The sequence below is a fragment of the Pteropus vampyrus genome, unplaced genomic scaffold (genome assembly GCF_000151845.1).
Source record: "Pteropus vampyrus isolate Shadow unplaced genomic scaffold, Pvam_2.0 Scaffold96, whole genome shotgun sequence".
NCBI lineage: Eukaryota > Metazoa > Chordata > Mammalia > Chiroptera > Pteropodidae > Pteropus > Pteropus vampyrus.
In genome coordinates, this window is record NW_011888877.1 from 2676748 (window position 1) to 2689734 (window position 12987).

The 12987-nt window shown below is 34.0% G+C and overlaps 1 protein-coding gene across 4 annotated transcripts in view; it reads left to right on the forward strand.

Moving 5' to 3' along the window:
* PLXDC2 (plexin domain containing 2) overlaps positions 1-12987 on the forward strand; it is a 387427-nt gene that overhangs the window by 264612 nt on the left and 109828 nt on the right. For all 4 annotated transcript variants that reach the window (XM_023533119.1, XM_023533120.1, XM_023533121.1 and 1 more), the window contains exons 5-6: positions 1589-1711; positions 7706-7824. In XM_023533119.1, coding sequence (XP_023388887.1) covers positions 1589-1711; positions 7706-7824 — 242 coding nt within the window. The remainder of the gene's footprint in view (positions 1-1588; positions 1712-7705; positions 7825-12987) is intronic.

Here is a 12987-nt window from a genome sequence, read left to right on the forward strand (position 1 = left end):
AGATGATATAGAGCTTTGAACATTAAGAGTGTCTCTGAAAATCTACAGGAAATAAAAGCAATGACTGCATCACCCTATATAATATCTTTTAGTACACTGAGCTTTGTGAAGTTACAAATGTACAAAATTCTGCTCTAGGCATAGGAAATTTATTTTGAAAGTTATTGCTCATCAAATGAGAAACAAGCCATAATCAACGATTGAAATACATGCTAAAAATTTTACTAGTTAAAATATATTTTTGAAGGTGAATAGCTAGAATTCAATTTGCCTTTGATGAAAAATGAAAAGGAAGTCGAGGAAAGAAGATACTGCTAAAAAGACAAATTAATTGCAAGGTAAATAACTACAGATTTAATCCTCCAATAACTTACCTAGAAATTACAGTTGAGAATTTGAAACAATGAAGACCACGGTATGCCAATGAAAGCTTTATTCAGAACACAGACTGAGATAACAAAAGTTTTAACACTTTTACAACTTTAAATTCTACACAATTTTGTTTTTTTAAATCTTGCTTTTTTAAAATTAATCCTTTTGAAAATAGAAAAATGATCTAGTTAACTTATGGTTGCCTAAACATCACAATTGCATTGTCACAAATAATTTGCTTTGGGTTTTATTTTGTAATTTGTGTGTATATACATGCGTGTGCCCATTTACTTATATGTTCTTAATTGTGAGTTTCTTAGATTAACGTTAAAATTAGTTAGCATTCCCTGAACTGACTGTCAGACCTAAAGACATCGGAGGCAAGAAGCCAGTATAGGATTTAACAATTTGTCATGGATAATCCACCAAGTAAATAAACCCAGTGTAAATAATTGAAAGTGGGTAGGGTTGTAACATAAGAGCTATTGAAAGTTAAATCAAGAGCAAGTTCTCCATAGTAAATTCCCTCTCATCATCCAACTGCTAGAATAGGCTGGCACTGATAACTCTAGGAAGAGAGGCATTTGTGCATTATCAATGTTTTACCATCTGATATGCAAACATCCGATCTTCATCCTCTTGATAGAGTGCTCCTTTTCTATAAAGACTTGAGCCATCTGAGAAATGTGCTGGTTTTTTCATGGCTGTTTATCTTCCTTTCAACTTTGAAAATAAGGTCTAAAACATTTTCTCCATTTCAGTGATGGAGAAAGATATAAAAATATAGACATGTGCATGTGTAGTTTCTAAATTGTCCTAAACTAAGATTGTAGTTTTAGAAAATGCAGTTAAACATTATGAAAATATATTTATTTGTTAAAAGGACCTGTATGTTCTGCTAGTGTTAAAATAACAAAGGATTGATGATGGCAGATCGAATGTTTGAATTACCGATAGTGCTATATTATTCACTTTTCATCCTAATAATCTCTTCCAGATTAATAGTCACTTTTCCCACAATTAAAGTTGTCCATAGTATAGATGTCTGATTTTCTGGTCTGCAAGGTGCTAATATATCAAGACATTAATTTTGTTCCTTTTTTTTAGCTACTATGATATTTTATTTGCAAAATATGACTGCAATTGAATTGGAGGTATTTTAATTAAAATTTTATCTGGGCTTTTTCTTAACATATTTCCACTTTTCTAATTATAGGTTTCATATATACTGGAGAAGTAGTACATCGAATGCTAACAGCCACACAATACATAGCACCTTTAATGGCAAATTTTGATCCCAGTGTATCCAGAAATTCAACAGTCAGATATTTTGATAATGGTATGTATCTGTTAGCCTATTTCTTACTGAATGGTATACCTTTAAACATCAATCATGAGATTTATGCTAATATTTTTGTAACCTGAGTTTTTGGGGGGTTTTGGTGGGTTTTTTTTTTGTTTTTTTGTTTTTTTGTTTTTTGGTGGACTGGATTTATAAACTGATGAAAATGTTCTAAGATGACAAATTTATACTGTAACTGCTAGTATATAGAGTAAAGTATATGGTTAGATGCTACTCATTTATTCATTCATTTGTTTATTTGTTCAACAAATGTTTATTAACACCTATCGGGCACTATAGTAAATGAGTTGCTATAAATGACACCAGGAACAGAGCATATGCATTTGATGCTATTTGCAAAAAGTCCTTCCTATTAGAAAAACTAAATAAGGATAATTTGTTAGTTCTGATCTTCAAGTATAGGAAAGAGGCATAATACATAGATATTAAAATTTCAAATCTTATGAACTATATATACAATAAGACGAACATACCTTTAAAACATATAAGGTAGTGGATGGTTAAAATACATTTAAGAAATTCAGGTTTTTCTGACTTTAAAATATGAAATAGAACCTATTAAGGTTTATCAAGTATACTGACAATAATCTATCCCTACTATTTCTTTTTGGGGACATATAAAATAATCAAAGAAAAACCTAGATTTTGTCACTAAATATTATTTAAATCCAAATAAAAATTTAATGTCTTGGAGACATAAATGAATTTTCATGTCTCCATCTTACTGAAGGCTCTAACTTTAGTAGAGAAAATAGGAAAAGGAGAGTTTGTTTTAGAAACTTAACTAAAGATAAAAGTACAAACTTCCAGTTATAAAATAAGTCATGGGGATTTACAGTACAGCATAGGGAATAGAGCCAGTAATATCATTATAACTATGTACAGTAACAAGTGGTTACTAAGCTTATTGTGGTGATCACTTCATAAGCTATCTAAATGTTGAATCGCTATGTCGTACACCTCAAACTAACGTAATATTGTATGTCAACTATAATTAAAAATAAATTTAATTAATTATTTTTTAAGATAAAAATTTCTGTGCTCTATAGTACAAAAATAGTATTTGTTTGTCCAAGTGACAGTTTTTTCTTATAAAATAATGGAAGCATTTGAGGTGAATAAAGCTATTTCTTCTCTTATCTTACTGATCAAAGAAGAATTTTACTAGTGGGTGATATAGACCTAATGGTGCAGGAGTTTTAGGGAAATGTGATCATTTTGCTAAAAGTAATCTTCTGACCAGTGTGCTGAAGCCATTTTACAGGTCAAAATTGCAAAGAAAAAAGGAAACTAGACATAGTTAGACATACACTCTAAGAAATACATTTCAGGCAGTTTAAATAACACCAAAGTGTGTTCCAAAATTAAGTAACTGAGTGTTAGCCATTATAATAACTTCCCCCTATTACTTTAAAAGCTGTTATACTTCATCTTCACTCTTTAAAAAAAATTTATTGGGTACTAAAGCTCAAGGGTGTACAAGCAGTTATAGTATATGTGAGGTAGAACCACAACCAGAAACTTATCTAAAACTTACTGCGTGACCTACCAGACAGAATCAACTTAGTAAACAGGAAGTGATTTGATGAAAGTTGATTATTTTCCAAGCTCTGTCACTTACTAGGTGATGTTGGGGATATTTACTCATAGGCACAGGATTCCGACGACCATATTTTTATATTATTAGCATCAAAATCATAAAACATTAAATAATTCTCTCTCTCCATGTACTGTCTCATATACTATGTGGTAGCTCTTAATATTTGAATTTTAACTTTATTTGAATGATTTGTAAAAATTAATGCATGCCACTCCAACTGGACACTAAATTCTTTGAAATGAAGACTATGACTCTAAGAAATCATTTTATCTTAAGTGCCTGGCACAGGAACTCATACACAGTAAGTCTCCCATAATTATTCAATGAATGAGTAAATGAAAAAATTAAATATGTAAGATAAGATTTTAACTGAGAATTGTAGTTGTAACACTTAAGAATTGATATATTTTACTTCATTGAAACATCTTCTGTGTAATGACCAATGGCAATTGCTGTGTTTTAGTAAATGAATGAAGCACTTTTGAATATTATAAGGCTCTTCACAAAGTCCTTTTGTACAAGAGTAACTTACTGAAATATGTCCAACTTTGATTGGTTAGGATCATTGAAAGAATGATTAAGGATGGGAAATTCAACATTTTAACAAAGCAAAACTTCTTTAGAGGAGACAGTAGCAGTAGAGAAAATTTCTAAGATAGTATTTCTGTAAGTATTAAATCAATAGACTTTAAAAATGTCATGATGCTTCCAAATGTTATAGGTAGCTTATAGGACTACTGAAGTCTGAGTCACAGATTATTAATGCACAAAAACTAGAAAAGTTATAAAAATAAATCCTTTACTAGAAAAATAATTTGAATAGCAAATTTTAAAGTATAATTCTTAGTAATGATCAAAAGCTCGATACATATAAAAACTCTACATTTTTATACCCTCCACTACATTTTATGTGATAGTTACAACTTTTTTTGTAGTGTATTCATTAAATTATTGTAGTTACAGTTTTTATGCTTTTGTCTTTTAACCTTTATACTGAAGTCATAAGTGATTTCCCCACCACCATTATGATATTATAGTATTCTGAAATTAACTCTATATTTACCTTTACCATTGAGTTTTATAGTTCCTTAAAATGCCTGTTACTAATTAACATGCTTCTATTTCAGTTTGAAGAACTCCCTTTTAACATTTCCTATAAGGCTGCTTTAGTGGTGAAGGACTCCTTCAGCTTTTGTTTGTCTGGAAAACTATCTCTCCTTCAATTCTGAAGGATGACTTTGCCTGGTCAAGTACTCTTGGTTGGCACTTTAAATATCTCATCCCACTCCCTCTAATCTTCAAAATATCTGCTGAAAATCTGTTGACAGTCTTATGTGGATTCCCTTATAAGTAACAGATTGGCTTCTCTTGCTGCTTTTAGGATTATTTCTTTGTCTTTAACTTCTGATAAATTACTTATAATACATTTCCATGTGAGTCTCTTTTGATTCATCTTACTTGGTATTTTTGGACTTCCTGGATCTAGATGTCTGATATTTTTTTCCTCTGGGTTAGAGAAATTTTCAGTCATTATTTCTTTAAATAAACTTCCTGCCTCTTTCCTTCTTCTCTTTCTGAGATTCTTATAATGTGAATATTGGTCCACTTGATGGTGTCCTATATGTCTCTTAGGCTATTTTTACTCCTTTTCGTTCTTCTTTTTGCCCCTCTGATTTGATGCATTCCACTGCCCTGTCTTCAAGAGCGGTGATTCTATCTTCTACTTCATCTAGCCTGCTGTCGAACCCCTCTATTAAAATTTTCAGGTCAGTTGCTGTATACGTCAGCTCTCTGATTTATATTTAGTAGTTTTTCATATTTTCTTTCTTTGCTAAAATTCTCACTTTGCTCATGCATTGCTCTTCTGATGTCAGTGAGCATCTTTGTAACTTATTTTAAACTCATTTGGGTAAATCACTTACCCCTGTTTCATTAAGATCGGTTTCTGGAGCTTTGTCTTATTCTTTTGTTTCGAACATATTCCCTTGTTTCTTCATTTTTCTTGACTCCATGTTGATTTCTGTGCATTAGGTAAAAGAGCTACATCTTCAACTCTGGTCATTGTGGTCTTATATAGGACCCAAATCTCATCAGTACCTCAGCTAAAGTTCCTGGTTGTCTCTCAAACCTCTGTGATTGACTAAGCCACCACCTTTGTTTTTGGTGGCTCCCAGTAGTTGAGAGTGTCCCAAGACCCATCCGTGTCCTAAGGGGGAAGATTTCAGTCAGCACCTGTTTGCAGGCTGATTCGTGGCCAGACCCCTCAGGCCACAGCTGGGAAAGTATGCCGTCACACCCCTTCTAGGGAGAAACTGGGAAAGGGGCATTTTTGCCTGCTCTCTCTGCACCGAATATTGGAGTATAGCCATGGGGAGGTGCTCCTGCACTGATGTTAAAACTACTTCTTTGCTTGCTATAATCTGTGACTTACAAATGCAAGCCCTGTTGATTATCAGAGCAAGGTAGTTTACCTGCCTAAACTTCAAGGGCAGCCGTAAAAGTTGGGATACTACAAGTAGAGACAAGCTCCTTCCAGATAGATACTGGCAACTTGGTTTCGTTGGAGCAAGAGGGAGAGAGGGTAGGGGAAGTGCCCACCGGCGCCTTCAGGCTCTGGGGAGGATGACAGTCAGTACCCAGATGACTGCTAATTAGGTGCCTGACCATCAGGCAGCAGCTTGTAAAATAGGCAGTCACACCTCTTCCAGGGGAAGAATGGGAGATGGGCATTTTCACCTGCTCCATCTCTGATGATCCCTAGGGAATATCCATAAGCTCAAGGTTATGCCCAATAGCAATTGATTCTTTGTCTGCTGCAGTCTTGTGGGACTCATGAAAACAAATTCCACTGTCTATCACAAAGACCATGTGGGGGCCTGTCCCTCAGCTGGTACCATGAAAACTGGGTGCCAGACATGTGTGTAAGGTGCTTCCACAGAGATGCTGGTGACCTGGTGCTATGGTTGGAGTGAGCCCAAAGGAAGAAGGGGACAGTGGATAAGAGCCCACGAGCTCTTTTGGACTCCAGAGAGGACACAGTCAGCACCTAAATGCGCGCAATTTCCATGTGGGTATTTTCTCAGTTGCCCATTGCATAGCAGTCACTCAGCTAGGTTCTGGATTTTTCTCAGAGGAAATTGTTTCGTGTGTAGCTATACATTCAGTGTGTCCACTTGAGGAGAGAAATTCAGGAGCCTTCTAGGTTGCCACCAAAAGCTTTAAGTTATAGTCAAAAGCAGAGTAAATACAGTATTCTGTTCCACACCAATCATTTTGTACAGGGATTAACTCAGGAACAGTCAGGAGGGAGAAATGAGTATGGCAAGGGGTGTGGAGCTTCCAGCACCTCCACATCTTCACTAACCCAGAAGCTCCATGTCGTGCATTCTTTTTCTTCCTGTCATACATTCTTGATTTTTTTTTTCTTTTTTAATAAGACATTTACCAACCTGGGAGATAAGTCATGCTCTTTTAGTCTGTGAGTCTCATTTTCTATGCAACATTTTTTGGCAATGTGATTTTTTCACCAAACAGAAAATCTAACACATAGAGCCAAGCAAAAGTCTTAGCTGCTCATTTGTTTTCTTAAAAAAAAAAAAAAAAAGAGAGAGAGAGAATAAACAATGTCAGTTAAAACAAATGTCTGAATTCTCATTGGTGGCTACTAAACTGCGTTTCAGTTTATATTTCACATTAATAGTTTTATAGTAAACACTGGCAGATTGACTCATCAGAATATGAATATATAGCACTGAAAATTTATACTTATGGACTTCAAGGAGGCTTTAGAAATTGTAGCCTGGGGCTCTTTGAGGTACCTTGCTGTCTCCTCGAAGCTATACAACAAAGACAGAAATGCAGGCATTGTAAATCAAAGAAGAATATTTCCAATAATGTTAAAAGAACTTCTTCAGTGTGGAAGAGTATAATTCTAAGTATGGAAGAGATAGAGTCACTTGTTTAAGTGACTCTAGCTTTCTGAATATGTTCTTTCTTTCTCAGTATTTATCAATGTATTTGAAATTCATTCAATTCGCTTGGGCTGCATTTTGAAAGCAGCTCATGGAAATTTAAGCAGACAGTACCCATTAACATTAATGGGCTTCCTAAGGCAAAATTCCCCCCACATACTGGGCTCAGTATTAACCTCAGTGTGAGGTTAGATCTTACCAAATATTTAGAGAATACTCAATTCTTTAACAATATTCTAAATGCTGTTTCAATAACAGAATTCTAGTTAACCATATAAAAATTCAAGCAGTACAACTGCTAGATTTGAAGGCTAGTTGCATGTTTTTGTGAAAGCTCCCATCAGAATTGATTGATATGTTTTTCTCATTGCATTTCTTCCATTCTGATGGGGTTTATAGGCACAGCACTTGTTGTTCAGTGGGACCACGTACATCTTCAGGATAATTACAACCTGGGAAGCTTCACGTTCCAAGCAACCCTGCTCATGGACGGACGCATTATCTTTGGATACAAGGAAGTAAGTAATGTTTTGGTGATTTCCTTCCCCCTTGACCTTGACCTCTTATCTGTTCTTTCCTTCAAGTGTCAGGAAAGGAATACTTTATAGTCATGAATCTCAAATAATTTTCTCACTTCTTGGTTTCTTTTGCTTCATAAAATAATGTTTTTAATCTACTGGGTAAGATTGATTGGTAATTCTTTGAAAGGCTCGTTTTGTTTTGTATTCTGCTGTCATTGGCATTATGATCTATGAATTTTATAAAATTATTGAATAATTGTATTCTAGTGATATTATAATGAAATAACTCTAAGAAAAAATATTTCCAGTTTGGAATGTTATTGTTTATAGATATGTTTTTGTTTGTTTGTTTTTCCCTTTTCAATTTCCGTAAATTTTTTGGTTCCATCTCCAAAAGTATTAATAAGCGTGAAAATTCATACGGCTCAATGACCCAGTACTAAAAGCGTTACAGGACAGCCTTTCATCAGTGGTCATTGCAAGCTGACAGGAAAGATTAATTGGAAATCTAAGTGACAGGAAGAACAAGGGAATTTAAACTTATGGTTTATGTTACCAAACTGACAAAGTAGACAATGGAAACTAGTAAGCCTTAAATTTACAGAATGTCTAGATTAGACATTCTAGCCTTAAATTTACAGAATGTCTAGATTAGAATAATAGCATGTTTGATTTAAAACTCTTTTGATAATGTAATAAAGGTCTGTTAGATAACCTTAACTTTTGGGGAAGAAAACAAAGCATATATGAATTAAGTTCCAGGAACAGCAGATGCGATGTTTTAGGCAGTCGCTAGGCATGAGAGAAATTCTGACAATGTGTATTGATAAAGGGGACTATTAACCCATGGATTGATAGGTATTTATAATCATACTGGCTTGATATCTTATTTTCAAGTGAAGGGTTATTTTTCCTTAGGAAATGAATCCCTGACTACTAAGAGGATGTTGACAATTTTAAAAGGATCCAGTTTGGTCAGGACTTCTGAAATTTATCTTTTCTGTAAAGTGATGAATAATTATATTTTTATTAAATAAGTCAGCTGTTGGAAATCTTATAACTAGGCTCGATATGTCCACTTCTTTGAAGAATTCTTCTGTGTGTAATTAATTATTTACTTGGAGAAATAATATAAATAGAATATATTATATACAGGATCTGTTGCGCTTGGTGTTTCTTTATCCAGAGCTATGTTTTGATATCATAGCCTGCAGTATTCTTAAATCACACTCTCTGGAAACTGAGAGAATGTCACTCAAAGGAACTTATTCATTTCAAGTTTTCATTACAATCTAGTGTGCTACTGAGACTTCAGAGTGATGTTATGGAATGTTAGTTTTCAACAATTTTAACCAACAGTGGTAAAGTTTCTGGAAAGACACAGGGTCAGTAAGTCTAGAGTCTTAAACCTCACTAACTGTAGTCTTTGTCAAAACAGAGGTTTGTGTTCTTATTGTGGTCTCTCTCTCTAGTCTTTATTATCAAAATTGTCATCTCCATTTACACTGTTCTCAATGGATGTCTTGCATTTCAGAGTAACAGTTTTTTTCCCCCTATTCTCTGTTTACAGTGGGTTTCGTATTTCTAAAAATTTTTTCTTTATTTTAATCAAAGAAAAATTTTCCATGACGGTTTTTCTGTTTTGGCATGGGAAATATTAAGCTGTAGGCAATTTTAACACTTTCTGATATTCTGAGACTATTGTCCTGTCAAGCATCCGTCTTTCTGAACTCAGAGTTCCAAAGAAGTCATTACTTTATTATTTGCCTTACTGTCCTTACTCTGAACTGGTTAGAAAGCAGTTTCTTATTTCCTGTTCTACTGTTTTTTTTCTTCTGATAATTGTCATGCATTTTATTTTGCTGAAGCAAATTTCCCTTTGTAAAATTTGCCACAATAAAAGTCCCCTTGCATTTGAGGTGAGAAGTAGATCCTCTTGGCACTTGTAGAAAAATGTTTATAATCACAATAGCACGAAATAGTTATTTGCATAATGTATTATATCTGACAGAGTGCCTTCACATACATTATAGTTTTCAATTATTTTACAATATCCTATATTCTTAATATTCTTAACCTTCACAGAGGTACTGGCAAATCGGTGTTTAAAAAATGCATGTGGCTTAATTCTGGAATTATATCATGCACAATTAGCTTTATTTTATAGCTAAGCAGACTGAGTGACATGCTGAGGTCATAGAGCTAGTTGAGGATAAATCTAAGACTCAAAACCTTAATTTGGTGATCCCAAGGTACTTAAACATTTTTTTACCAAGGAGATTATGTGTAACAATTCACATATGTATTACTCATTTGGTTTTTTCCAATAAATATTTGTTAATGTTTGGTGTTTAATCTTTTCATCTAATTTCAGTATATTACACAATTTTAATCCCACGAAATCAGAACTATTCCTAGTTAACTTGCCAAGCTAACAAAATCATAAGAACATAAGATTTTACAGAGTATAATTTTGTGTTCCTGTCCAAGTTAAACTTAAAGAACCAAAATTATAGATAGGGCAGTAATATAATTCTTTCTGTAATAATTAGCTTCTAGCTGGCTACTGCCAGTTTTGTTTTATTCTATTATACGTGAGTAAGAAGAAAAATTCTGATTTATGTAGAAAATACCAATAAAGGACTTTGTTAAGTTGTAGAGTAAAATTAGTAATACATTAAAGAAATTTATTGACATAAATTTCATTTTTATTATCCTGAAACAATTTATTCCTGTAGCTAATTTATTCCAGTAGTCTCTCTTTGGAAATCTTAATATACCCATACTGACCATTCAAATGATTTTCATTTCTGACATGTTCTGTATATCATCATTTCTCCAGCTAGGTAAATAATGACCAATAAATTAGAAAATACATTTGCGCTTTTCATAACAATCTTGCTTGTAATGGGATTGAGCTAGGGAAAGCACTAGCGCTGTTTCAAATACGAGTGAGTGCAGATTAGCTCACAGCATCCAACATTCCTTCACCAAAGTCCCAGTGTTTTCCCAGCCCTCTATTTCTCTGATGAGAGAAATAGTGGAGGCAAAGATTCTTTTACATAATTAAGTTGTCTCTTGTGAGATTATAGTTCTGTCTTATTCAACCACAGATTTCAAATTCTCTTTTAAATTATAGGCCCTTATTGTTACACAGCTGTTTATTTTTGTTAACTTCAAAGATATAGTTGACTTAGGATGAAGCCAAAGCACAAAAAATATATCTTTTAAAAACTTTCTTCTCAAATTATCAACTATTCACTTTAATGCACTTTTTAGTTTCAAGTATTCATTTGTTTCTTTTGCATAAATTTAATTACGTGATTAAATTAACATTTTGTCATCTGTTTTCTTTAAAATACGTTAATAACAGTTCTTTGAAAGTTTGTGGCTGATAATTATAACATCTGGATTTCCTATGCATCTGTTTCTATCATCTGGATTTTTTCCCTCAAGTTTTTCATTCATGGGTCATGTCTCTCTCCATGCTTGGTAATTTTCGATCAAATGCTGGGCATTGTTTACAAAATACTAAAGAGATCCTGTGAGGTTGCATGTGATGTTTTTCTTTCTCCAGAGAGGGTTTAACTGTTTTTCGATTGGCAGTTAGATGGAACAGGTTAATCCTCTGCAGGGCTAAGCTCATTCTCAGCTGAGCATCGGTGTTCATAAAAGCTTGACTAGTGCCACTTAGCCCTCACCTTGGAATACAGTCCATTAGGAATCCCCGTGTAAGGCCTGGGTGTTTACCGTGGACCTTTGGCCTTAGTGACCCTGTATTTTCCTCAGTTCCATGAGACCACCTGAAGTTCTCTCTGCTCAGCTTCTCAGCCTTTAAACCTGGCTTGTGAATTGTCCAATTCCTTGATGGGAAGGTTATGTTGGGTTCAGTTCTATGAGTTCCTTTCTCTGGATCTGTGGCTTTTCAAGTCTTTGCCGGTTGGTAGCTACCTGATGCCTTCAGCAGATGCTTTCCATCCATAATTCACCTTTTTTGCTTGATCTCGGTAGTAGAAATGATCTTATGTGAGATCATTTCTGCCGTACCCAGAAGTCCTATTCGCTTTTAATAATAGCCTCCAAATTTGATAAATCTAGCATTTATTGAGCTTTTTATACATACCAGGCAATTACCTAAGTGCTTAAAATTTATCTCATGTAATTTTCACAAAACCCAAGAAGTAGTTACTTTTATCTTCTACAGAGAAGGAACCTGAAATACCCAGAGAGGTTAAATAACTTTCCCAAAATTGTGAAACAAAGATTCATCCAAAGGAATATGACTCTAGAGTCTGTGGGCCAGACCAGTGTACCATACTGCCTCCCTACAGACTTCCTTTTAAAGAAATGACTGAATATCTTCACTCACTTTGATATCCTCAACAGTCTTTCCTGGGTAGTCAATATTATACTGTAATTTAGCCACTTGAGAGAGCATGAGGTGAGAATGGTTTGCCTTTCATAGAATTTTTCTTGCTTTATTCAGTTTTTCAAAAAGGAAAAGAAGCTAAAACATAATAATAAAAACATGCATTCCTAGATAAATGGAATTGGGAAAATTGAATTCTCATTACCTATTCCATTAATAACTAGCTATCACCCTAGATCCCAGATTCTTTATTAATATAAATTGTCATCGAATAGTGATGATTGTTTGCTTCATTACAATAGATATAAGCTTGATATTTTTCTTGTGTCTATTGATAATTGAACAAGGAAACTACCTATTCATAAAAAAAGATTTCACTCCAAAAACAGAAATTTGAAATCAGATTTCTACAGTTCTTGATGCTGTCTGTCCTACTGTAGCATCATATTTTAGAAATGTCCTTTCCTCTGACTTGCTTCATCTCCCTTCTCCTATTATATTTTGATTTTATTGTTACTTAAAATACAAACTAGGAAAGGACGTCGTTCTTTTTGTGTCTATTGCAAATTTGGTAATTTTTTATTATCACCAGCTCATGAGAGGCAAAGGGTGGTCATCAGTGTCGGACAATGTGATTGAAAGAAAATGTCATGTAATCTCTTTCTGCAGAGTGATGGGGAAATCAGAGAATACATGCCCTGCCTGAGAGTCAGCCTAGTCTATCCATTTTCTTGGTTGAATATCTTATTGTCTCCTTCAGCAGCAAATTTTAGAGGAGGTCGGTATAGTGA